Below are 25,098 nucleotides of genomic sequence, written 5' to 3' on the forward strand. Positions count from 1 at the left end.
GAGCATGTCACTTTGGAGATGGTTATCTCCAGGATCTTCATGTTTGGCTTTTCTTGGCAATAAGTAGTATGTAAAAGTACTGCAGGTTTAATCAAATTTAGAAAAAAAAAAAGCACATAAGGGCTTTGAACATTCAGGAGGCAAATCTGAGTCTCTTCTGCTTGTTTTTTTCACAGTGTTTCTGGGTACTTTCTGCTCTGCCATCAGAAAGACCTGTCTCTCCTTCCTTAGATGTTGCTGATACTTATTGTCACGCAGTATCTGGATGGGTGCCAGGTTTTGCACAAAGAGGAATTATGATTACTTCAGGCAAAATAATAATTACTTTGCTAAATCTCAGGTATTTTGAAGAGATTGAAACACTGCTGTCAATTGCAAGAGCCGTATAGCCAAACTAATAATAAATTTATTATGATTATAATCACCCAGCAGAAGAGACTAAATTGTGTTTTGTCCTGGGGTCAGAAAAGGCACATAATAACCAGAGCTGACACTGGAACAGTAAGTATCAGCTCTTCTGATTTTATGTCCATAATGTTTTAGGCAAAGATGTTTGACTTTGGTCTGCAGCCATGGACAAATGAATATTTAACATTAATTGAAAAAGACTTTTTTGAGGGTATATTAACTAGTCTGTTCCATGTCTTAATTCTGTTCTGCGAACATCCTTTTAAGTGATTTAAGAATTTGACAGTCAAAGTACTATTACTTCAAATTAGCACATTTCTGAATCTTGTTCAGATTCTGGAGTTGACTTTGTGGGTTAACTAGAGTTCTGCTTCTTTGAGCAAACTACAGTGATTTAGAAATATACCAGAAGGATCTAGACCTACCTTCACCATTCTTTTGGTGCAGGTCCTCAAATATACCAGGACTGGTATAATTCTGAAGCACAGCATGTCAGATAGTCAGGGCATGGACAGTGATGAAACCCGCTATATCCTATACACTAGACAGAAGCTTTTGTATCTCCCTCAGTATAAAAATTGGGTGTAGGACAACAAGGGACCTGACTGATCAACACTATTGAGATCCAGTTGCCAGATTTCCAGAAGAGCAGAAGAGATGAACTAGTGACACTCTGGGCTGTGCCTATATCCATTGGTTGCTTGAAGGAGAGGATCTCTTCTCCCTTGATACCATGGTCTGCTGTTATCAAAATCAAAAAATAGTTCTGTGAAGAACATTGAGAGTTTACATCCTTGCTTTCAGCTGGGATCAAGTCTGCTTACTTCAAGCCGATTCTCTGGGCTGCTCTTCAGGTGCTCCAGTAGAAGTTTCTCAAACTTACTTCCTAGGAATTCAGGCTTCATCTGGGCACAGGACTTCTTCCTTTCCTTGACATGTGACCTCAGTACAATAACTAGGGCTCTTTTTAGTCACTCAGACCATTAGCATTTCTGTTAATACCTGCTGTTTGGACTGGGGGCTTTTTCCTTCTAATGGCAGTATTTCATAGTAACAAAAAAGAAACACTTTGTTCTGAAAAGAAGTTTCTATCCTTCTGATTCTTATTATTTTACCCCAGGGAGCACAGTGTGAGCTCTGCATAGTCCTCTCTTTCACTTCTAAGAGATCTGAGAAATGTTAGAGATTCTACTATTGTACAGATATTTTTTTAGGAGGCTTAGGACAAGGTTATTCCTGCAACCATGAATCATACAGTCATGTCAAAACACAATTTATTAAAATGATTGCAGTTTGAGTAATACATCTATGCATGGGTTACCAAACATCTAAAATACTTAATCCAGACTACTAAAATCACACCACCACAATGCAAAAGCCCCTCTGAGCTGCTCGGTCATACTTTCTGTTGGCAATCTATTCCCTTTCCCTTTTTTCCAAAGTTTCTTAGATACCTCTTCTGCACCAAGCAGGGCTTTTTTATGCCCTGGTCTCTTTAGCTCTAAGAGTCAAACATTCATTATTATTTGAGGTCTTATTAGCCTTTCGAAAAAGCACTGGTTGAATATGTATACCACCTGCAAGAAATCCATTTCTATTTTGTACCCCAAGATGATCATCCTTTTATTCTGGTGGCTTCTTTCCCAAATCACCAAGTTGCTCTCAAAAGATTTCCCACCTCCTGTCTCACAATCCAGCATTTTAAGTGTTACTGAATACCATTAGCAAGTCTTTTGTTCTACTGTAGAGGTGTAAAGTTACCTATTCAGTCATTCATTTCACATTTTGGTCCCTGAGGCAGCAGAATGTATTTGCCTCAATAAAAGGCTGTAGCAGCTGAGCTTTGATTTAGTATTATAAAGACAGGCACAGAATCTTGTTGGCGTAAATTCCGTTTAAGATATAGGGGCTATACTGATTTATTCCCACTAAGGATTTGTCTCAAAGGCTTTACTGTTTTCCCCATTTTTTAACTTTCTTCTGTTTTCTCTTCTAGGGCAACAGGCTTTGGCTTTTTGAATGCACTATGCAAAGCAGCAGCTGTACTTGGAAACTTAATATTCGGTTCCCTTGTTGGTATCACCAAAGCAATCCCTATTCTCCTTGCTTCTACTGTTCTAGTATGTGGAGGTCTGGTAGGACTTCGGCTTCCTGACACAAGAACCCAGGTGTTGATGTAACTGGAAAAAGCCATTCACTAGTTATTTCCTTCTTCGTACAAATGTCAAGTCTCCTGACTGATGGTGCAAAGGCTTCAGATTCTCAACACTTAGTAGAGTGCTCAGACATCAGAAATCAAACTCAAAAGATACTTTGGAGTGGCAGAGATTTAGAAACCTCTCTCTGAAAGTTCTAAATTTCACTTTTGTTTGCTTGCATACACTGCTATTCAAAACCACTTAACTACAAACTGCAAAGCTACCTCTTAAAACACTTTCAGTGACATGTCCAGGAAGGTAAAAAAACATACCGATAATTAGATATTTAAAATGCAAGAAGTCATATTATTTAAAAATACATGCTAAATTTGGCCATGGCATTGTGAGCTTTTGTAACAGTACAGTCATGCAAGTCAATTACTTAGCAGTATTGGTGCAGAGAATATTAATATTACATGTATCAATGCATGCAGCATTAATCAGGAAACTCTACAGACCACATCAGTACTGAGACTACTGACCTTCTGCGGCTATGTTTAGATGGTAAATACTTGTGGCAATGCCTCTTTCTTGAGAAACCTTTTTAGGTAGATTCAATCTAAAGTAAAGATTAGCAACTACACCCCATATTTGCTGAGGAGAAGGCACCAGCTGCTGCAGGGAGATGAAAAGCCCATATGGGTCAGCAGCAAAGAAAATAACAAAATAAGCACTTTCATGCTTTGCTGCTGATCTTCCAGAAAAAAATTGTTTTCTTCTCACTTGTGACATCTGGGGTATTTCTGCCGTTTTAAAACAGTGAATTTGTCTTAATCCAGGAGTAAATCAATGCAAGTATTTATGTTGTTGTAAGTATGAATAAAGGAAGAATCAGGCCAGTGAACTATATGAAAAGTAAAATGCTTTCAGAAAAGTTTGTTTGGTATTTACATTTCTAATATGTTTTTCTTTGTCACAGAATGGTTATAAAAATATGTGGCTATAGAATGCTACCTAGTAAATTTAGTCTGGTCATAACTTTAATATAGAGTATAATGTAATTAAAATATCTCAAAAGATTTTTTTTAAATAATATCAAAACAAAGAAAAGCAATAATAAAAAACATCTTCATTATTTTCAGTTTATACGCTTCTTTATATAACCATTTTCTCAGCTGATTTTTAATAGTTCTAGATATATCTCACCATTTAACACTTTCAAATATCTCTGTGAAAGGCCATTAAGAAAGAAACCATGGCAAGGCTGCAGGGAGTGGTAATGTCTTCATTAGACCAAGTGCAGGGATGGAGAGTAAATGATAGTAAATATATTCCTTCTAAGCCATATCCTGTGGACTGTTCTAGATTACAGTAAAGAGTTCCTCACCAGTCCTATTGCTCTGCAAAAGGCTATGGGATCTCTTTAAAATGTTAGCATTAAAAGCTAAGTAGAAATACATCTGTAAAGTTAGCAGACAGAAGGGGCAAATCCTTTGATGACAGAAACTGGCATTGCTTTCAGTGGAGCTAAGAAAACTTGTGTCAGCTGATGAACTATCTGCAGTTTCAAGTTTCAAAGAACAAATTTAGTAAAACACACAAGGGAAAATTTATCAGTGTTATTTCTAATTATGTCTGAAAACATTTATTAGGTGGTTGAATCATTGCCAAAGAAATTAGGCTTTCAGATAAGGTCATCATGTAGTAGGATAGATTTTTTTTTCGTTAATTTTTTTCTTACTCATCTATGTGAACTTAGCTTGGATAGTAATATCTCTGACTGCATTCTGTGTCAGTTGTTGTCTTAGTTGTATTGAAAGAGTCAGTAAAAGTCCACATAAGAAGATCATTCACTACATTTAAAGTTCACTGTTTAATTTACTGATTCTAGAAGTTACATTTTTTTGGTTATTAACAAATGCCTGTCTTTCTTACACATTGTGGCACCAAAATGTTAGCCCAAGATGTGGTTTTCTGCTATTAACAAATGAGAAAAGTGGCTGAATTAACAGAAGGCATAAGTATGGAAAACTAGTGGGCAATTTTTTTATGTTGATAAATTAAATATGTTTTTTTATGTTGATAAATTAAATATGATATAGTAAGAAACAAAGTTTAGGAAGCGTGTTTATTTTGCAACATAAACAGTCCAGATATTTCAGATTAAATACTTTATATTTAAATCTGACTTAAACAGGTCTTTAAATTTCTAAACTATGTTAAAAAAAAGTTTTGCCTTAGTTTTCCACTAGTCATAGTCTTAATATTTTTTCAAGGCTGTTTTCTCCAATGAGAATTATATATGAGCCCTGTTTCTCTGTGCCATTCATTCGCATGTGTCCACCTCCTTGTACTTACTGCACAACTTATTTTGAAATCTGAAGCCTCTGTACATGTTTGGAGTAAATTTCAACAGCAATGGTAAAATATTACATTGTCTTGCTGTGCACTGTCCACTTAAGAGTATTATATTCTGACCATCTCTGTATGTAATTCCAAAGAACATCTAGATCCAACACTTCATGCCACCTGACCAGTGTGGAGGAAATGGGCCACAGAAAAATAAGGTTCAACTTTTGAGGGCTACAGTTCAAAGCTAATACACTAAAATCTCATTACATGTAAAATTATGCTGATTTCAATGTTCATTCTTATCCTAAATCCTGACTATATCATAAGTATGTGATTAAGTCTGGATGAAGTGGAATATAGCAACAAAAGGAATTAGTAAAGATGAACAAAATTCTCAACTACATGGACCTTGCATGGTCTGGGATTAGAGTCAAAGTTCTAAGGTAAGAAAAGGAAAAAAGAAGAATATTGGGTAGGAAAGGGGAGAAAAAGTAAATGGAAGAGATGAAAAAAGAAAAAACCCACAAGCATTTCCAACATATTTACCAAAACCTAAAGCTAGAATCTCCCTAACTGGTGAGCCAGTTCGCTCAACAGATTTGGACTAGGGCACAAGCCAGCATCAAAGCTGTTTGAACAATCAGTTGTTTGGGCTTGAGTTCAGTAAAGATTTTTCTCATAAAGACAAAAGAAGTGAATGCAATTTCAAGCTATAAATACTTGGTTAGATAGGTACAATCCACAGGCTGGAACAGAAATACTTAATCTACGGAGATCTGGACAGAAATGTTGCTTGTGTTATAAGCAAAAGTGATTTGGCTGGTCTTTAGTGAATCTGCCTTTTTCTGCAGCTTCCAAAGCAATCTCAGGTAATAAATATTGGACAGTAGGAATTACACTTCCTTTCTGTGTCTATTCACTTATATCTCACACAAAGAATCACTTAGTAGCCTATTTAGAACCCTGCTGCACCACAGAAAACCGAACTTCATAACATTTGTATATGACAGCTATCAAATACATGTAATCAGAACTACTTATTTGTCTGTTTTGGTCACTGAACTGACTGACCACTAATTGGAAACTCCTTTCAGTATAAATTTAAGTGGGATATAAGGTCTAGTGCTCTTCTCCTGTAAAGCTGAAAGGCTCATCCCAATGACGTCAGTGACAAAAAGTACAATGGCCCCTGAAGACAGAGAAGACTGACAGCATTTAAAACAGTATTAACCATTATGGTCAACTACTTTAAAATTTGAAAATTGTCCACCAAAGAGACCACATGTTTTCACTTTTGTCAAAGAAATTTTGTTTTAATTAGTTCTACTCCTTACAGGTTGTCTTACAGTAGAGCTTGACTTAGCAGAGTCTTATTTCTTGAAAGCATCTTATTCATTGTGTTTGTATGTTTTAACCAGATTGGCTATATTCATGTTAGCACCTTGTTGGTTGGAAGCATGCACTACAACATTAGGTATGCATTGCATTGACTGATGAGTACGGACTCCTAGCAGGGAACCAGGACTAGCTGTTCATGGTTTCTGGGGTGCTGAAGGGGATTGATAATGAATCATATGTTGGGAAGTCTTCTTCCTCTATGCTTGATTTTAGCCAGTGCCCTTCCAGAGGTGTATACTACAAAACTTTGACACAGGTGAAAAAGGGTTAACCCTCCTTCCTGAAGGCTTCAGTAGTCTACTGTTTGTTCACCATCTTAGAAAACTGGGGCAAAGTAAGACTGCTAACTCAAGCTCTGCTCTCTTTCTCTTCATGCCATTCCATTCATTCCATCCCAAATTACTTTTCTTACCAGAAGGCCAATCTTAAAGAAAGTGAAAACTCACTGCTCTGGCTCTCACTTACTTCTGACTTCATAGTAACATTCAGTAAGACGGTTTGCCACATATCTTTTGCAATTTGGCCATCCCTTTTTAAACCAAGATGGAAAGCAAACTCAAAAGTCCCTCAGACAATCTCACCCTTTCAAGGCAGCCAGACTCCACATTTCCCTACATATCCAGAAGGCTGAACTAATACAAGGAGGGGTCTCCTCTCACAATGGCCATTGTTGGGTTCCTTCTGATGTGGGTGCAGATATAGGGGAATCTTCTTGTCTGTGCACCTAGCTCAGCTCCATTTGGAGGAAATGTTGTTCTCTGTTCTTGTTTTCTTTTTCTACCACTGTAGAGCCCTATCATTGTGTAACTGCTCTTGAGGCATAACTGCTGATTCTAATTCTTAGCAATATAATATAGTCCTCAGCCCATCATATGGAGAGCTTCTGTGTGCTGGGCTTTATCTCTCTTCCCCTTTGTGAGTTTTAAAACAATCTTCATTAGTCAGAGAAAGATGATTACATCCAGTCGCACCTCTTTACCTAAACAAGATAATATCATGCTAATACAACCTACAAGCCATGTTTCCTGTTTAATAGCCTGGAAATGCAATTGAAATTTCAATCACAATGTTGAAAAATAAATCCTTGCACTCAGGGGGTCAAAGACACAAGAAGTGAAAACAGAAATGCTCCATTTCCTCTGGAGTCTTGAAAGAAAACACATGTTTGGTAATCATATTCCAGAAAAAAACACATCTGAGAGACTGCTTTTCCTCTGCATTTCCTGCCTTCTTCTTCATTAAATTCACTGTAAAATATTAGGTATTTATCTGAATTAATACTTTCCAATGCTGCTAGTTCAGGAAACACAGCATGAAAAGACAGACTTTTGCCTGCAGTTTGGAGGCAAGACAGAGATCAGGCAGTGATGTGGAATTAGCAGAGACATGGTAGCCAGAAAATCTGGAACTCAGTTCAGAACCTCAATTAAATAGAAAGCACCAGTTTACAATGCTTCTTGCAGATCCCCCTTACTTTCAACTACCCTCATCCAATCTACAACCAGTCCATATGCTGAAATCAGGCTCACTTGCTTTCTTCTAACGTTGATCATTTCAGCCAAGTGATGCAAAATATTTTTTGATCCATTATCATTACCTGCATTCCTTATTTTTGTTGCAGTGGTGAATACCCTAGTTCTTCCTGCAAAGGAACGATCCTTCAATATTTAGTCCTACTCTAGATGTGTAAGATTATTATATAGAACTTCATCCACATTCAGGACCTTTCTTTGATGCAGTGACTTAGCATGTCAGAAACAGGAAAAAGACAAAATGGGGCTGATTGGTTGATTTACTTTTCTTATTTGATAGTAGGTTGAATTATCTCCAAAGATGCTGGCCTGTAATATGTAGCCATGCTTTCTAGCCCTTGGGGTACATCTTGTCCAACTGAAAATTAATAAAGCAGTAATTATTGGCAGTCTCCTCCCACAACATACACACAAGCTACATTTACTAGGACCAAAATACTTAGGAAGAAGATGGGGAAAAATACAGGTGTAATTGCTTTCTGAGGTAAACAATCTTCCCTACTTGACAAAGGTCTAGAACATATTCCTTGCTTCTGGCTAGTACACAGTCCAGTAACCAAAGATTGGAGATTACTTAACAAAATTATTTGGATGAGGATGACCTGACACAAAAGTATTGTCCTTTCCACCCAGGGTATTCATTAATATATACTTTAATGCCACATAACCGAGAAGATTTGTAGAGATCTTGCCCCTACTCTGGCCATCAACACTTCTGAGCTGTAGCCAGACACATCAATCTGCAAGTGAGAGAGAGAAATTGCTGGCAGGCTGGCTTTCATCACTCTCTCCACAGCTAGCCACGTAAGCTCATTTCTCTTCGATCCTAAGGATCTGCTTTTTTGCTCAGCCTCCCACTTTCCAATTTTGGACATTTACCACCTGCCACTCAGTTTTTACCAGTAGTCCTGACTGAGCAAGTTGAAGCTATTTGCTGCTAATGGACAGCACTCATAACTCATCGCAAGCACAGTACTCTGCAGGAGTCTGATGTCTTATGTATTGTTCCAGTTTCATCTGTTGTCTAGAGCTAGAGTTGTCACCTAGCATTTCTCTCTGATAATACTGCATGTTTTCTAACCTCTAATATGTGTCTTCTATCCTCTTAATATTTGCCTTGTAGATACATGCCTGTGCCCCACTGGCTATGTGATAAAAGTAATTTGTGAATCTCATGTAGGCCTGTCTTACCCAGTTAAAAGGTGAACCTTCAAAAGAAGAGGGTCGGGAAAAAGTAGTGAAATGGAATCAAATTAAATGCAAGCCATGAAGAGTAAGATTTCCAGGCCTAGGGTTCAATTACTTTTGTTTTTGTCAGCTGTTTTCCTTAAATCCTAGCCTGCAGCTATATAATACTGTATATTGTAAAGAAGAAGTATTACACAGTTAGAGGTGAATACATATACAGACACACGTGTGAGTGAGTATACACAGATACATGCACACACACTCTCCTATAACACAGGTGAATGTAAGACTTACTTACAAACCATATTCTCATCTCATTCTCAATGATACAGTGTTGCTTTCTGCATTATTCATTATGCTTTGAACACACATAACATCCTGCTCTATTCCTTGTGCAGAACCCTTTACTTATTCATGTGCAAAATTGTTTGGATGCCAAGATTCATCTTAGCTGGCCATTAGCTTTCAATCATTGGAAGGGAACTCCTGAAATGGTCTGAAAAATGAGCTCTGGCTTAGCTGTAGCCTTCCCCCCACCCCCCACTGCACTGCGCCAAACAGCAAAACAGCACATCGTGCAAAGGCACTGGTCATGTTGCAGTGACTAGGAGACACAGCACTCTCAGATACATAAAATCCTAAAAGCTATGAATTTTGTCTTATTCAACAAGAAGTCCTTCAAAATGTTCCATGTGGATCTCAACATGTTAACTTCTGTGTAACACATGAGAAAATGTCTGTGTTTTCCTGTGGCGTATGTTTTTCATTGTTTCTGCATACATAGCTGCTGTCATTCTAGTAATGTGGCTAAACAATTGTTTGTTGCTGTTATCAGCAATCTTTGACCAGGCTGAAACAGAGCCATTGCCAGGGTGTCTTTCAATTAATGATTAACATCCACAAAGATCTTCTACAGTAATTAGTGCTGTATAAAGTAATTGTGGCTATAATTTGAGCAAATCCAGGGTAAAGACAGCAGCACATGCACACAGAGCAGTGAGGGTGGAGACAGCTCTTTCAAAAGCTCTGGCATCCGCTACATTTCACCTTCCTTCTTTGCAGGACGTCCATTCTTTCCAGTGGGCTTCCTCTGGTGAGGGACCTGCACACATGCTACAGAATTAAGAAATCAGCAGAAGAAAGTGTGTATTCCTTCCACAGGACTTAATAATGTATATTTGCTGTAGGAAAGCCAATTCTATACTAAGTTTAAAACAAACAAACAAACGAATTCAAGCAGCCTGCATTTCTTTTTTTTCCCTGTGTGTTCCATGAGCTGATAAACTGAATACCAGTCTATACTAAACCTTTGGGAGGAGACTATGAAAGATCAGCACTGCTCACATAATGGTAATTTTGGAAAGTAGTGGGTCTTTCCAAAAGGAAAAGTTACTCATTGAGTGAGACTGTAGCATATAGTTTCTAATTGTGATCATGAACAGACAGTTTGAAGTAGAAAATTGCTGTTCAGATTCAAAGTAGCAGTAGATAATACTATCTTCTATTTGGAAATCTGTAAACATAGATTAAAACCAATAGTTTAGAAGGAAAAAGATAATATTAAAATTTGGAGAGTGATCTTACAAAACACAAGCTCCCATCATCATTTTTGGAGAAACCTTACAGCTCTTTCCTGTTTCTTCATGCCACAGATCCCTTCTGATATCATGACTGATTTCATTAATGCTTCACTAGTGAAATGAAAGTTTTTACTGACATTTGCAACAAAAATCAGAGCAGGCATGAAATTAGTGCTGTAGGAAAGCTAGCTCATTTATCAAGAGTTAAAAAAAATGCACCAAGCTGCTAGTGACTGCATTTATTGTCTTCCTAGTGGTTTAGTATGCTACAAAGTGTTACATGAAACTAGTACTGTGTGTGTAAACTGATCCCTGCTTAAGTCACTGAAGCAATTTGCAGGATCAGGATCTTAGCTTTCTCTTTCAAAAATTAAATACATGATTGTGTATACTGTCATGCTGGAATTGCTGGTGTGAGAAAAATGTGTTCATTTAGCCCTTCTTTTGAACATGAATAATTTTATCTTGGCTTTTTCCTATGAATGTAATGTTTCCCAAACAGTAAAATGATTTTTAATAGCATCCCATGCTGCAAGACTAATGAATCAACTGACACCTTTTTTTAGCCATTTGCTATAGAACATTGTATTAAAAATCCCAATTAAAACTTTCCAGAAAATTGCTGTATTATCCTCAGCTGCATAACATTGTGACAACTAAATTGTAGCTCATACTTGGCCTCAAATATATGCAACAATGTACTATACATGATTAGATTTTTTTTTTAAGTGGGCAGTTTCCTTTACAGTATAATGACATATGTGCAGAAGTCAGGCATCAGGGATGGATGAGGTACTGAAATTAGAGCTCTTTGCCACTGTAGTTCATTGGCATTGTCAGGTTACTGATTTTCTTAAAAACTTGTTAGCATTTTCTAATGCTGAGCAACAGAAGGAAAACGCGTATTCTTTCCTAGTTTTTTGTGAGCTATTTTCTGTTCCTGGTTTCTCCTGCTAAACTTCCACTCAAATTACCTGCTCTCAACGAACTGGGAGTACAATTTTTCAAACTGTCTTTAGTGTACAAAAGCGCAGGTGTGTTAGTGTGCGTATGTTGTCAAGAAAATCATAAACATTTCTGATGGTCTCCATTTCTTAATGTGAGGAAACATGTACATATTGTATATATGATAATGAGCTACTTTGAAGTCGAATTCCCATTTATACATGTTTACTTCCAGATCTGCTAATCTGCAACAAGATCTTGGCAATGGTCCTGACCTCTCTGTTTCTTTCTTTCTTTGTTTTCTTTACTGCTGTGTGTGATCTCCTGTAAAGCAGGTTACAGTCATCAGTATTGTATATATGTGTTTGCATGTGTGTGCCTTGATAAATTCTCTCTTTTGGAGTTCTGAATTTTTCATTTCAAGTCCAGCTGGTACAACTGTGAACTCATCTTTCCAGTATGCTCGTCTGTATCAGATTGCCAACTTCCAAAATGTTTGACCGAGTGTTTTGATTAAGTCCCCTGAGGAAAGCTGTCTGTATACTTGTGAAAGGGCATGCTTTGTGTAGGATGACTGTGTACAGTATAAATCTATAAAACGTGGAAGTGTTTATAAATTTATCTGCCAAATATTTATCATCCATGTAACAAATGCAAAGTTATTTAGTGTACATCAGATTAATAAAGGGGCATTTTTTGCTCCACTATATTCAAATAAAGATTTGTTCTCTGCAATGAATACATACCAGGTGTGATGATAGCCAGAACATCATTCTTCACTACCCACAAAATACTGAAAACTGTTGTTTACCTTAATTAGTTCTTTTACAAAGGCTCTCTATGTATCTCACCTTTAGTGCCTGTAATAGAGGTTGAACACATACTAAAAGAAAACATGGAACAAGTTAATGAAGTTAAAGAAATGTAAATGACTGTAAAAAAAGACAGCATAAAAGTTGCCATGGTTGCAAGAGACAAAGTTCTTTAGTTAACCATCTGGGATTCATATTTTTATGGTACATAATTGCACGAAATAGACATCTGGCCTTTCACTACATAACTGCATTGCAGGGGTATGTTATCACCCAAAGGGTCTAATCTTACTCTCTGTGAAAACAACACTGCTGCAAGGTATGATGATCCATGCATCTGAAAGGCCAATGGGAATTCATACAATAAACTATGGTTCCATAAGAACTTGGTATTCACAAAAAAAAAACCCCAAACCCAAAAAACTGAAGCAGCACTGCAACAACATTAGTTCTTCATTGCATTTGTGCACTCAGGGCCTCTGAAAAGCCTCAACAGATCAAATGTGGTAGCTTTAAAATAACAAAAAAATGCTGAGTTATTTATATTCTGCCATCTCCATGGCTGGATCGGAAATACATTTCCAAATATAGGTTATTCCAAACAGATGACGGACTAAACAGAACACATGAGCCTCTTCAGCAGTGTCACCAATAGGGAAAAGTTAATCTACATGCGAATTGAAACATTTTTCAGCTCATGCAAGAGTACTGTCTGCAAAACCCAACACCAAAGACCATGTATGATTTTATGACTGTCCTTTGGCAACTGGATTTTTTTGTGGTATAGTACAGAAAAAACTTTCTCCATTTATTAAGTACAACCAACAGAAGTACTAATCCATATTTTAAGTGTCCTTAGATGTACACCCTCATCTACCTGCATTTGAAGGGGATTGGTAGTATAACTACACTGCTCTTGTCCTCTAGTGGAGATGAAGCTTGTATGCTTGCACCTCCTAGTCTCATTCTGGGAAGAAATCAACCTCATTTGTGCAGAAGACAATATAACAATCCAAAAGGGAATGCGGGAGAAGATTTGCACATATTCTTCATAGCTACCTTTCAGAAACTTCATCTAATCTCTAGAACACCTTCAGTGGCAGGGAATCTTGCGTTGGAGCACATCATTCTGCAAAAAGGACACTTCAGCTTGTAGGACTGCTTTTCTCTGAATAATTTTGCAAGCATACGTGTATAAACTCCTGGCTGACATAGTTATGCTAGCAAAAAGATGACACTTAAGTCAGAGCAGTGTGTGTGTGTTTGTCTATATATTGTGTGAGACAAGCCAAGCACATAGAGACTGCGGATGCCAATGTAAGAGGAGGCGGCTTTTTGTGGTATCCGGCACTGTGTATACCTAAGATCACATGTTAAAATAGATCATGTGCATCCTCCATATGCTTTGCTTTCTACTAGGATGCCAACTAGGCTATGACTGTTATTTAGACTGTTGCAATTGTAAAGTTACGCACTTGATGTATCAGGCTGATGAGAGATCAGTATCTAACTTGAACCGCTCTCCATCCCTTTTAGTCATCTCTGGAACTTTTTTATAGCACTTTGCATTGACAGCAGAGAAAGAAACACTAGCGTAAAGTTCCTCATAGACTTTCCTAAAAATATTAAGCTGAACTGAAAATCATAGTATTCTATATGTTTTCTGGTGGCACCATATGGAAACTTTCACAGTATGCAGGTGAATCCACTCTTTCTACAGAAAGTACACAGATGCATTTCACATTGTATTACTTCTGGCTTTCAGAGCGGACCTAACTGGTCTGATTAGGACTGCAGTAATGATTTTGTATTACTATAGCAGACTAAAACTGTATGTGCAAAATAGCTTGGGAAGGCACCAAAAGCCATATTACAGAGAGACTTCCTGGGAGAGGAGGATAGAACTTCAAGTAAGGGCCTGACCACACCAGTTGCTGAATTATGCAAACACAAAGGTCTGGCAGCTGTGATCTGTGTACCACTAATGACTGCACTAGGGTACACTGCCATTTTCAAATGGCTGTATGACTTCTGCTCAGAAAGCCCTATGTTTAGACCTAGAGACAGAAGCTGCAGCTGCTGCCATCAGTGGCAATGCCGGAACAAGCTACATCTGGAAATGCCTACATTTGTCAACCCAGGCAATGTTTCCAGCTTTCCAAATGAGAAAACAAACCAGTGTCAGCCTTATCAGTCCTTCAGTAACTTCTGTTATCCTTCAGAAAAGCCGGACTGTGGCACTTCCAACCACAGAATGGGAAATTGTCAAAGTATTCCTCAAACACACTGTCCAATGCTGAAAATAAGTAGGTACTTAAGGATTGTTAGCTACAAGAATGAAGTGTGAAATGCTTGCTGCAAGCACTTACAATGTTGGTTGGATATCTAGATAATTTGACTGAATTCTGATCAGACTGAATTCTGATCTGCAGCCTAGGCTGCAGATCTTATCTCCATTCTCCCACAGGCAAATGGCACTTCAATTAAAAAAGCTTCATGATAATACAGAGAGTTGGATTATTGGAGAACAACAGTGGTTTTGTCAGTTGTTACAGTAGCTCTGAATTGTGCATTTTACAACAGGTTGTGTCATAACGTATATAATTGTGTTGTGTGCCCATACAGACTGCAAACCTCTTAAGCCTGGGAATCTCAGGTTGTTCCTGACTTAAAAATATACTTTGCTTTGCAGTCAAGCTGGACTTCACAGAGACTAGGAATGAGAAATTAGATAAAACTAAGAGTAATCCACCTTCTCCAGCATCCTGGAAGTGAAGGCATTAGCGGACTTTGAAACCAAGGAAAAATATCTGTTCACTATGACACAGGACGCTGTCTATGTGGAAACATTAACGCTGGCCATGTCAGGGGAGCATATTTTGCTGCCAGTAATCTAGTTATATAAACAGGTCCACTTTGAAACAGTGCAATTTGCAATCTGACCTACAGGTGGAGTAGGAAAAATAGCTAAAGGAAAGGACCAGGGAAGACCTTATTAATGCAGAGCTTGCACAGAGTTTCAGCTGTCATTGTCCAGCAGCAGGCTGAGATCCTTTGCTTGCAGATAAACCCACTGACCTGGTATGGCATGCCTCATGAGATGGGTGAACAAAGTGTCCTGAGCCGGGGACTGGCACACCTCTGCCTTGCGCTTTGGTGGGACAAGTCTCAAGTGGATGGCGGCTCCGGGCCTCTCCACAAGCGGTGCTGCCATAACCCAATGAACCAGCATCAGGATTCAAGCACTCTCCAACCTACACAGTCTTCTGGTTCATTTTTGCCTGGAATTTCGCATACTGATTGTAATGCTATAGCTGCAACTGATTTGAGATCTGGTTATCTGAGGAATACCCTTTTTCCTTAGAAAAACATCAAAGCCGCTTCTAGGAGTGTAATTCAAACTGAAGCCATTTTGATTTAAATAAGAGGAGGCTGCTGACACTGTGCTCCCTGTGAAGGATCCTGGATGCTGGAATTAGCTCTCCTTGCCAAGCCTCCCAGAGCCTGAATTTGTCACTCTTTTAGACATGATCTTCATTTTTCTACACTAATGTGAATAATGAGGAGCTTTTCAAAAGGCTGGAGCCGTGCCAGTGGAAAAGTGGTGGAAATAAGAAGACCAGAATTAGTCTAGTGGAAATCCATGGGAGTTCAGCCTGTGCTTTATCTGTGGGGAAGCCATTGGCAGGCAAGAAATAGTTGTAGGGTTGCCTTAGCTGTCACTCAGTACACTGTAAATGTAAAGATCCTAGCACTCTGCCTTGAGAGTAATAAATAAATAATACATTAATGAGTGAATAATGCATAGGCTTTTAGCGGAGTGGAAACATTGCTAAGCATATGCAATCACAAGGAAGCACACAGATGCTGTATTATAAAACCAAAAAAAACCCCACCCCAAAATCCTCAAAAATACCCCCAAAAAAGAAGCACTGCCACAAGCAGACCACTTATAGCTTGTGGATAACATGTGAGGAAACAATCAAGATTTTGCTTTTGCTACATCCAACCCAATAAAGAATGCTTTTTTACTGAATCTGCAAGCTGCAGCTGGGCACAGATGTTCCCTGCTTTCAAACAGTTCTGAATTCATTTTTATGGTCATTCATTATGTCTAGACAAGGAGGGTCACTCCACTCCGAAGTACTCTGTTAAATGAATAAATATTTATTCCAACAGACAAACGGAAAAAGCTCTTTTCTGGCAAAGTTCTTGCAGAAAGATTTCCACCTCTGTCTTGCTAAACTCTTGCCACTTTTACAGGAACCAGGGCATTTGTCCAAGACATTTTGAACAAATACTTATTTTTTTAAAACCTGTTCAAGCAGAGAAACTGGTTTCTTAGGTACCTTGGCAGGCAGGATTTAACCAAGTCTTGCCAGGATGGGAAAAGTGAGGGACCCCTCACGTGACAGGAAAGGACATATAACGTGAAGCAACTAGAGGCAGATGGAGCAAGGTATGGTATAACTTGGCATTCCCACCCCACCACTGGTTCTCACTTTCAGCACAGGACACTTCTCTTCCCCCTCTTTTATACTTGAGCAGCTCTTTTGGAGCTGAGCTGACTTCTGAAAAAAAATCACAGATTTTGGGCAGGGAAGAGGAACGTTAAGTCAGCTCAGTCCCATGACTAAGATAATGGTGTGACCCTACAGATAGCCCCACAAGCGCAACAGCTTTTCCCTCAACATACAAAGTCTAGAAAGGCTCTTTTCCTCAGAACAACTTAAGTGCAGGCGCTTAAGCACCTTACTTTGGTAGCAGCAGCTTTAAGGCAAACAACATGAGATTTGCAAGTGGTGGAAAGATGACAGATTTCTAACACTGCAGTAATTTCTCTCATCATGTTCTTTTTCAGGTGTCAGTGCTATACAAAAATATTCTTTTGTGCTCATTTTAATACATATCTTCTGCTTTCTTATTCTAAAACTTTGGCTCAAAGTTACCCACATGTTTTTTTTTTGTTTTTTCTCCCTCCATCCCACAAACTATTTCTTTTGCTTTTAAAAACTGAGTTTCCAATTTCAAGATAAATAACAACATAATAATTATTTTCTGTTTAGATTGATGCCCAACAAAGCTCAGTTACGTGTATTTCCAATTACCTTGGCTCACCCTAGCAGCCATTGTAAAATCTGAGGAACGTGTTCCTCTATACATTGAGTTTTGTTATTCAGTGTTGCCTCTGACTGTATGCAAGGGCAGTTCAGAAGATAAAATCACTTCCTCAAGAGGAAGGAACCGTTGCTGCTGAGAAAGAAAAACACTTCAGCACTTCTGTTCCGGGTCTCCATTCTACCCACTCATTCAGTATTGCCAAGGTATTTTGAATTTGTGAAATCTCACATTTCTTTAGGATGCTTTGACTGACATAGCTCCAGTCTAGCCTGAGCTTAATATACTTTTTTCATTAGGGTTTCTGCTGTGACCGCAGGCCCCCACTCATTGGAAGGGAAGAGCTGTGAGGGGAATTGTGGAAGGGGCGTGCTGCACTGTCACCTCTCCCTCCAGGAGCACAAGGCAGGGAGCAGAGGCAAGTGATGTCCCTCACTTGGTTTTACCAACCAGGGGAGGTACAGCCTCCCCACTGATGCTAACTGTGTTTTTTCAGGGATCCCTGTGGCCAATTATGTGATGACATATTTGTTTACTTACCTCACAGCAATAAATAATGCATAACACAAATACCATGCTGAGGGGGAGGCTGTAACCCAGCATGGTTCCCAGTGCTGAATCCCCACAGCTGATCCCCTTTCCCATGGAGGCGGCCACTTGCAAGACCCATGGCAGACCATAGAGGCAGCCACGCTGAGGGGGCACTTCCCGATTTTGTTTCCTAATGTTGCCTTGAGGGCCTCTTGACCTTTGGATTGGTTTCATAAACACAGCAGTAGTGACCTTTTCACTACAATTTATGCAAAATTCACCTAGTGTTCCTGCTGAAATCCTCATCAGTGTACACGAGGACCAGCTCTGCCACCGTGGCCTCTGTGAGTCATTGTCCCTTTGGCCACCTCTGATGCCCAGTAGGGCTGAGGGGGCCCTCCCACCATGCTGAGGCACCTGGGGTCCATCCCACTGGTCAGGGAAAGATCTGCTGGCTGCACAGGGAGTGTAAAGGATGGCTGGTGGGTTTTGGTTACGACATACTGTTACTGGGTCTGCATAAGTGCCAGTGTGGCAAGTCCAGCTTGAGCTTGTCAGCCTTTAATTAGCTCTGTGAAGGAAACAACCGAAATGGTCCTTGCAGTAACTGGGTGCCTGCCTGGAGCTAATCTCCTTCCTCATTGTGCTGCACAGATTCAGGCTGACCCACCCAAGGAGCAGCTCCCTGCTCCCACTTACCAGGGTGATCTCTCCAGCCCAGGCTTTCTCTCCTGTGAAAATAAAAAGGATATGGTCTTTCTCTGCAATACCTAATAGGAAAAAAAAAAACCAACACCACAACAAAAAAAACCAAAATACCCCCCCCCCCAAACCCTCAGCCTCTTTTAAATTAGCAAATGTAGTTTTCCTTTCTGTATGACAAACACAGCCAACCAAGGCATACGGTTTACCAATAAAATAAAGGTATTGTCACAGAAAAAGTAATATTAAAGCTGCTGTTTCCAACAAAAAGCCTAGTGTCTCTAATTACCTGCATGTACTTGCGTCACTGCTACATAAGCCACCCAAGAATTTCAAATACCAATATCCTTCGCCATATAAAATCCCTTTGTACACAACAGGACTGTCAGGAAACATGAAGTAGCAGAGGCCTCTGCAGTATTTTGATCCAAGTGCAGGCAATGAGACATAGGAAGAGTACATTTTTGTCCCCTCCCTCCTCTCATTTTTCCGTCAGCTTGTTTCCCTGCTAGATCCGGAGAAGCCCATAGCTGCCTTTGAAAATACAGTTGGTGTATTTAAATACAGTCTGTTCACCCAAGCTTGCTCCAATGTTCACTCCCTATGCAGGTGCGTTGCTTTGCTCATGGGCAGGTGCAGAGGCTGGAGCTGGGCTGTTAGCAAGAATGTAGTGGGAAACACGTTATCCACAGCACAATGTCCTTGATAATACGGTGAGGACATTGATCTTAAGCGTCACTAAAGGACCCAGAGTGCGAACAGGAAATGTTCACATTCAAACATTTACTCTAGATAGCTGACTACACTGATTTCTTAAGTGCGTGCTTCTTAGTAACTATAAAAGTGGAGTGCTTGAGTACTTAAAAGAGAATATGGTTTTGGTGTAGGCTGACTAAAAGTGTGTGGTTGATTTTACATCATTTACCGCAATCAGGTTTCCATAAGACGGTGGGAGAATGCATGGTGTGCTGCCTTTCTTGTAGGAAAACTTTCCTGCCAGCTAAGTGGGCACTGGGTGCAGCTGTGGTGGAAGAAGGAGGAAGGAGAGGAGGAAGGTGCAGAGGGGATGTTCCCCCACCTGACATACAGCCCTTGGCATCTTGCAGGGGCAGGCTGCCACCCCTCTGCCTGATTCCTGCCGGAGGTGTCTAAATCTTCATGCCATGAACAGCTGATGGAGCTTGCCTTTCAAGCTGGAAAACCAAGGATTAACAAATCTAATGCAAAAGGTCATGAGCAGGCCCGTGTGGTTGCTGCTTGTTACTCCAATATTCTTTTCCCTGTCTCATCTCCCACTGAGAGCATTCGGTTTCTGTTGTGCCTGTTGTTCTGTGAGCATTACAGAGGTTACCTCTGCCAAAAAACCACTCTCACTTCTCCCTACCATGACCTTTCATTTCTCCCCTAGGCTGCCCCCTGCTCTGTGCTGGCACTCGCATTTGAGAGGCAGCTGGGTGAAAGTGATGGAGGAACTGCTGGCCTAAGAAATAACCCTACGGAAAGAAAAAAGTTAGTTTTTCACCTGAATCAATTAGCTGAGTCCCCATGTGGTGACAAAAATGCTGGTGCCAGCCCAGGGCAAGAGGACCCATGGGGCAGAGGAGGGAGAGGCCATGTTGCAGATACTGAGGCTGAGAGACAAGGGCAAAGATTTTCTCAGCAGCGGTGTCAACGTATGTGCACGTGACGCCACAACTGCACACACCCTCATCTTTCCAACCACAGCAAGTGAGGGAGTAAGAAAACACACCAGAGACTGGCATCATCTCACAGAGACCCTCTGGAGCTTTGCCAGACAGTTCCTCCAGGAGATAGACCCCCCTGCCACCATCTCATACCAGGACTACACACCCTGCAGACCAGGCTGAGCGCTTTTCAAGAGAGAAGTGTTGTCCTTTAAAATGTGATGCAGCTCTGTCAAAAATAAGCTTTTCAGGGGGACAAGGCCACTGGATTTTAGTCAGAAAAAATATCTTAAAGAAAACTTTGAAGTGTCTGATTTTTACTAAAGAATAAAAGAAATGGAGGGAGAAGGTGTTCTTCAACATTTTATTGACTCAGGCTGAGTATAACCGCATAAAAGGCAGTAAAAATGGTCATTTAAAGCAAATGTAATGTTTTCAGTCAACTCAAATGCACTGTGAACTGTGGAAGCCAATTTCTTCATGTCCATGCTGGGTTTGGTCACCCACTTTCTTTCTTTTATAAGAGGAGAAGCAAGTAAATGGGTGGTTGTTTAAAATTCAAGAAAGCACTCAGAAAGCCAAGTGCAGACTGTGGCTCTACCAGTGCCTGCGTCACACACCTTTACAGTAAGTCAGCATCCCCGAGCTCTAGGGATGGAGGAAAAGGGAGCAGAGAAAATCAAAATGACCTCAACAAAAGTAATGGTGTGTCCTGTTGGGCATCATTTTTCTCCTGTACCCTTTCAGTCCTTTCCTCCTGAATAATCCATGTTTTAATTACTGTCAGGAGTGCCTTTTCCCCTGCAGCATGATTTCAACCTGTAAGCCATACCCAGCACAGTCAGAGACAGGGAATGAGCAAAATGAAGGCAAACAAGCTACAGACATCCTCAAACCTATGGAAAACCACAGAGGAGACTCTATAGATCCAACACTGTTTTATTTTGAAACAGAAATGACTGAGATCTTCCAGACAATCTACAAACACCCATCAAGAGTCAGCTGGCACCTGGCTATGCATTAAACCACAAACATGCTCAGGTGTGTTGTGTCCCACGGGTTCTGTGAGGCAGATTGTGGTTGTGCACAGACCCTGTATTACTCTCTGTCTTCCAGCAAACTTCGTGTCAGGGGCTTAGAGACTGCCAGGAAGATACGGTGCTGCCCTATAATACGCCTCCATTAGAGAAATCCTTGCCCCTGCCCATCTCCAGGTGCCTTTCAGATGTCGCCTGGGAGCCTGTGGCTGCAAAACATGAACCTTTGGCCCATAGATTTGTTGTTCTGCTGTCAGAATTCAAGCCCTCTCTGAGGATACCAGGGACACCCTGCAGGGAAGCCAGGAATGCAGGCACATGCCCCGGTCCCTTGCAAAACCACTTGGAAAGGGGCACCAACATGGGACAGGCCTGTGCAGGCGCACCTCACTCCAAAGGTGGCCTGCGGATTGCAGCGGTGGCTTCCCGGCCTGGCAAAAAAGCTGCTTGTGGAGGGTGGGAGTTTTTCAAAAGAGCAAAATTGCAGGTGGGAGTCCTGGGCTTGGTTTTTCACTTCTCTTCACAACCTTGCACTGCCAAAACACCAGAGGGGAGGTGCTTTTGCCCTTCCCACTGTGAGGCTGTTGTTTTCTGTTTTTTTTTTTTTCTTTTTTTCGAGGGGGTGTAGGGGGTTGCCTTTTTATTTGCTTTTTGGTTTCAGGGCGTTTTGTTCTTTTTTGCTCTTTTTTTTTTTTTTTTCCGCTTTTTTGCCTTTTCTTTCTTTCTTTCTTCCTTTTTCCTTTGTTTTTCTCCCTTTCCTTTTTTTTTTTTTTTCTTTTTGGTTTTGTTTCTCCCGGCCGCGCCTCGCCCGCCGCACAGGCGGCTCTCCGGGTCGGCGGCGGCGCCCCCCAGCCCTGCGCGGAGCCGCCCCGGGTGGCCTCGTCCCCGCGCGGGGCGGTCGCGGCCGCGGGCGGCAGCAAATCAGCGGGGCCCGGGCCGCGCATAAGAAGGGCGGGCGGCAGCCGGCCCCGTCCCTCCCGGCGGCGGCAGGATGCACCATGAGGAGCTGGCGCCCCTGCAGCGGCCCCGCTACGGCTGTGAGTGGGGTCGGGGGGGAGCCCCAGGCCCGTTTTTATTATTTTTGGTCCCCCTCCCTTGCCGGGTTTCTCGGTTTAATATTAAAAGAGGGATTTGAGGGAAAATAAAACCCGCCCAGCAGACTCTGTTGCAGTGCGCAGCGCTGCGGCTTGTTTCAGGTTAGCTCGCAGGGAGCTCCGGCGGGGCGTTGAACAGGTTTTCATGCGGCTGGGTTTTGTTCTGAAACTTTCCGCACGGATTCTAGCTGTAATTCTGCATTGCAACTCGGGAGTCCTAGGTTAGAGCTCGAGCTTTGGGTTTTAACTTTATAACAAGTTGCTTTGGGTTGTAACTTTATAACAAGGTATCGCTTTGGGTTGTAACTTTATAATTTAAGATTGTGACTATAGCTTCGGTTGTAACTTTGTAACCTTTGGATTATCAGTTCGTAATTTCGGATTATAAAATTAAAACTTTGCTTTCTAATTTTACAACTTTGCTTAGAACTTTGTAACTTTAAATAATAACTGTGGGTGAGGTGAGAAGCAGTGCAGGTATCGGGCATCTCTTTTCAGAAGAGGTGTACTTGCTTCCCAATCTGTATTTAAGAAAAGCCCAGAAGCACCTTCCCTCCTCCTGCTGCAGGGCTCTCTCGGCATTGCTGTGCCGTGCTGGGATCCTGCACCGGGCTGTGCTTTCTCCCGGTTCCTGTGGGCAGACCAGAGCAGCGCAGCGCAAGCCCTTGGCTTTGCCCTCCCCATAAGAAATGCCTCTGATATTTCAGACGTAGCAAAATGCGAACATGCAAATTATTTGCAAAGCACACAACAACCCTGGTATCCTGTGGTCTGATGAGCAGCCTCCCAGGTCTTAGCGTAGCAGCTTTGTTTAAAACAGGTTCTGAAACCTCTTTTTTGAAAGAAGCACAAAAAGCTTGACAATGTTAGGGGTCAATTCACTTCCACCCAGGACAGACAGAAAAGGTGGTGCTTGGCAGTGAGACCTTCAGCTTGGAGGATGCTGTGCCCTCCTGAGCGTTTTCCTCTATTGATGCCTGCCAGTTGAGGCTGTCTGTGGACCCTGCCTGTAGGTTTCATTTTTCATTTGTAGGTGGATGAGGGAATTTTGAAGACATGTTCACAGTTGTCAGTATGGATAACATTTTTTGAGTGGTTACTAGAGGTGCAGGCCCACACTAGCATGTTAGCAACAGTTAATATTTTATTTGTGGAGCCAATCTCCCAGTCATCTCAGCTTGCTGTGCCACTGCCCATGTGGTGGGGCAGTGTCCGGGCCATGTGCCGTATGCTGCTCCAGTCCCAGGTTGGAACTTTGTCCACTTGCTTCACATGCAGAAACTCCTCAAATGTACATGGTGTGCTCATGAGGCCCCCAGCACCAGGGGCTTTCCTGTGCACATCTGGTCTGGCTGGTATCAGGATATTTGAGTCTGGACATGTAACACTTGCTAGTCTGGCATAAAGTCTAAGATCAAAGATGAGGCTTTGACTTAAAGCGAAGAGCTCATCCTTTATGCCTTGGTTCCTGCCTGGGTACTGAGGATGATTTACCTTATTGCCAGAGCTGCCCAGAGTATTTTAAGAATCTCAGACCTTGCTTATTGTGGGGAAAGTATTACCACATTAAGGATGCTCAATATAGTTTTGAAGATATGGTCTGTCCTCAGTATTTATGCTTTGCTATGATAGTTCAGAGGTTTTGGCTGCAGTGACCAGGGAGAAGTTGATTTCTTGAGTTGTAGCGACTCTCCTGGTCTTTGGTCTTCTGTCCCAGGGACAGGAGCTGATGAGAGCATCCTTCTTGGCTTTTCTGTTGCCATCTCCCCTCTGATCAATGCTGCCTGCTTGCTCAGGCTCCAGTGGCTATTCCGTCCTTCCCTGAGTGAGAGGTTACGGCTGGTGTACCTCACTGCATCCTCTTTTCTTTTAGGATGTTTTTTTTGCTGCAGAAACCTTTAAGATAACATTACTTTCAAGGCACTGGGCAATGGCTCCTCAAATACACCAGGCTGATGCCTATATTTTTAAAAAAATACACCAAAGAACTCCATAGAGAACTCCATACACCAAAGAACAAACCATAGCCTTGTCTGTAGTGATATCACAAGTATGGGAGCATGTTTGGGTTTTTTAGCCTGTATCTAGAAAACCAAATATGCTTTATCTACACTGTATTTGCCTGCCATTTTGTGAAGAGGAGAGAAGCAGCATCTTAAAAAGCAAAAAAAGAGAAAAGGCTCCCTAACTAGAAAACTTATATCAGCATTATCTGAGCTCTTATGAAGGCCATCATAAGTTGTACGTTCTCTGTATAACTAAAACTGCACTTTGGATCACCGGCAAACAGTTCCCTATATTGAACACCACATCTATACTGGATTTCCTAGAAGAGTTAATAAGTTGTCCAAGTTAGGCTATCAAATTGCTAAGACTCCTTGCTTTAGCGACCTAGTACTGTTTTAAACATTTAACTTAACTTGGACTTTTGACTTTGGCTTCAGGCTTCTGGCAGAGTTTGTGTGTTTGTCTGAAGAAGGTTAGCATTTTATTATGATAATTATCTGCTAGGAAATATATGCACCTGTGTGTGGTTATCAGTAGCATTTCGTTTTGAGAACTAGAGAGGAAGACACAT

At 40.9% G+C, this 25,098-nt stretch overlaps 2 protein-coding genes across 5 annotated transcripts in view; both read left to right on the top strand.

Moving 5' to 3' along the window:
* Nucleotides 1-12,309, top strand: part of SV2C (synaptic vesicle glycoprotein 2C) — a 119,772-nt gene extending 107,463 nt beyond the window's left edge. For both annotated transcript variants that reach the window (XM_087742235.1, XM_087742237.1), the window contains exon 13: nt 2,405-12,309. In XM_087742235.1, coding sequence (XP_087598361.1) covers nt 2,405-2,588 — 184 coding nt within the window. In that variant the 3' untranslated portion in view covers nt 2,589-12,309. The remainder of the gene's footprint in view (nt 1-2,404) is intronic.
* Nucleotides 12,310-22,373: 10,064 nt separating this feature from the next.
* Nucleotides 22,374-25,098, top strand: part of IQGAP2 (IQ motif containing GTPase activating protein 2) — a 130,667-nt gene continuing 127,942 nt past the window's right edge. For all 3 annotated transcript variants that reach the window (XM_087741874.1, XM_087741871.1, XM_087741872.1), the window contains exon 1: nt 22,374-22,463. In XM_087741874.1, the coding sequence (XP_087598000.1) occupies nt 22,418-22,463 (46 nt within the window). In that variant the 5' untranslated portion in view covers nt 22,374-22,417. The remainder of the gene's footprint in view (nt 22,464-25,098) is intronic.

This window comes from Nipponia nippon, unplaced genomic scaffold (genome assembly GCF_047370975.1).
Source record: "Nipponia nippon isolate SJK-2023a ecotype South Korea unplaced genomic scaffold, ASM4737097v1 scaffold_8, whole genome shotgun sequence".
NCBI classification, from domain to species: Eukaryota; Metazoa; Chordata; class Aves; order Pelecaniformes; family Threskiornithidae; genus Nipponia; species Nipponia nippon.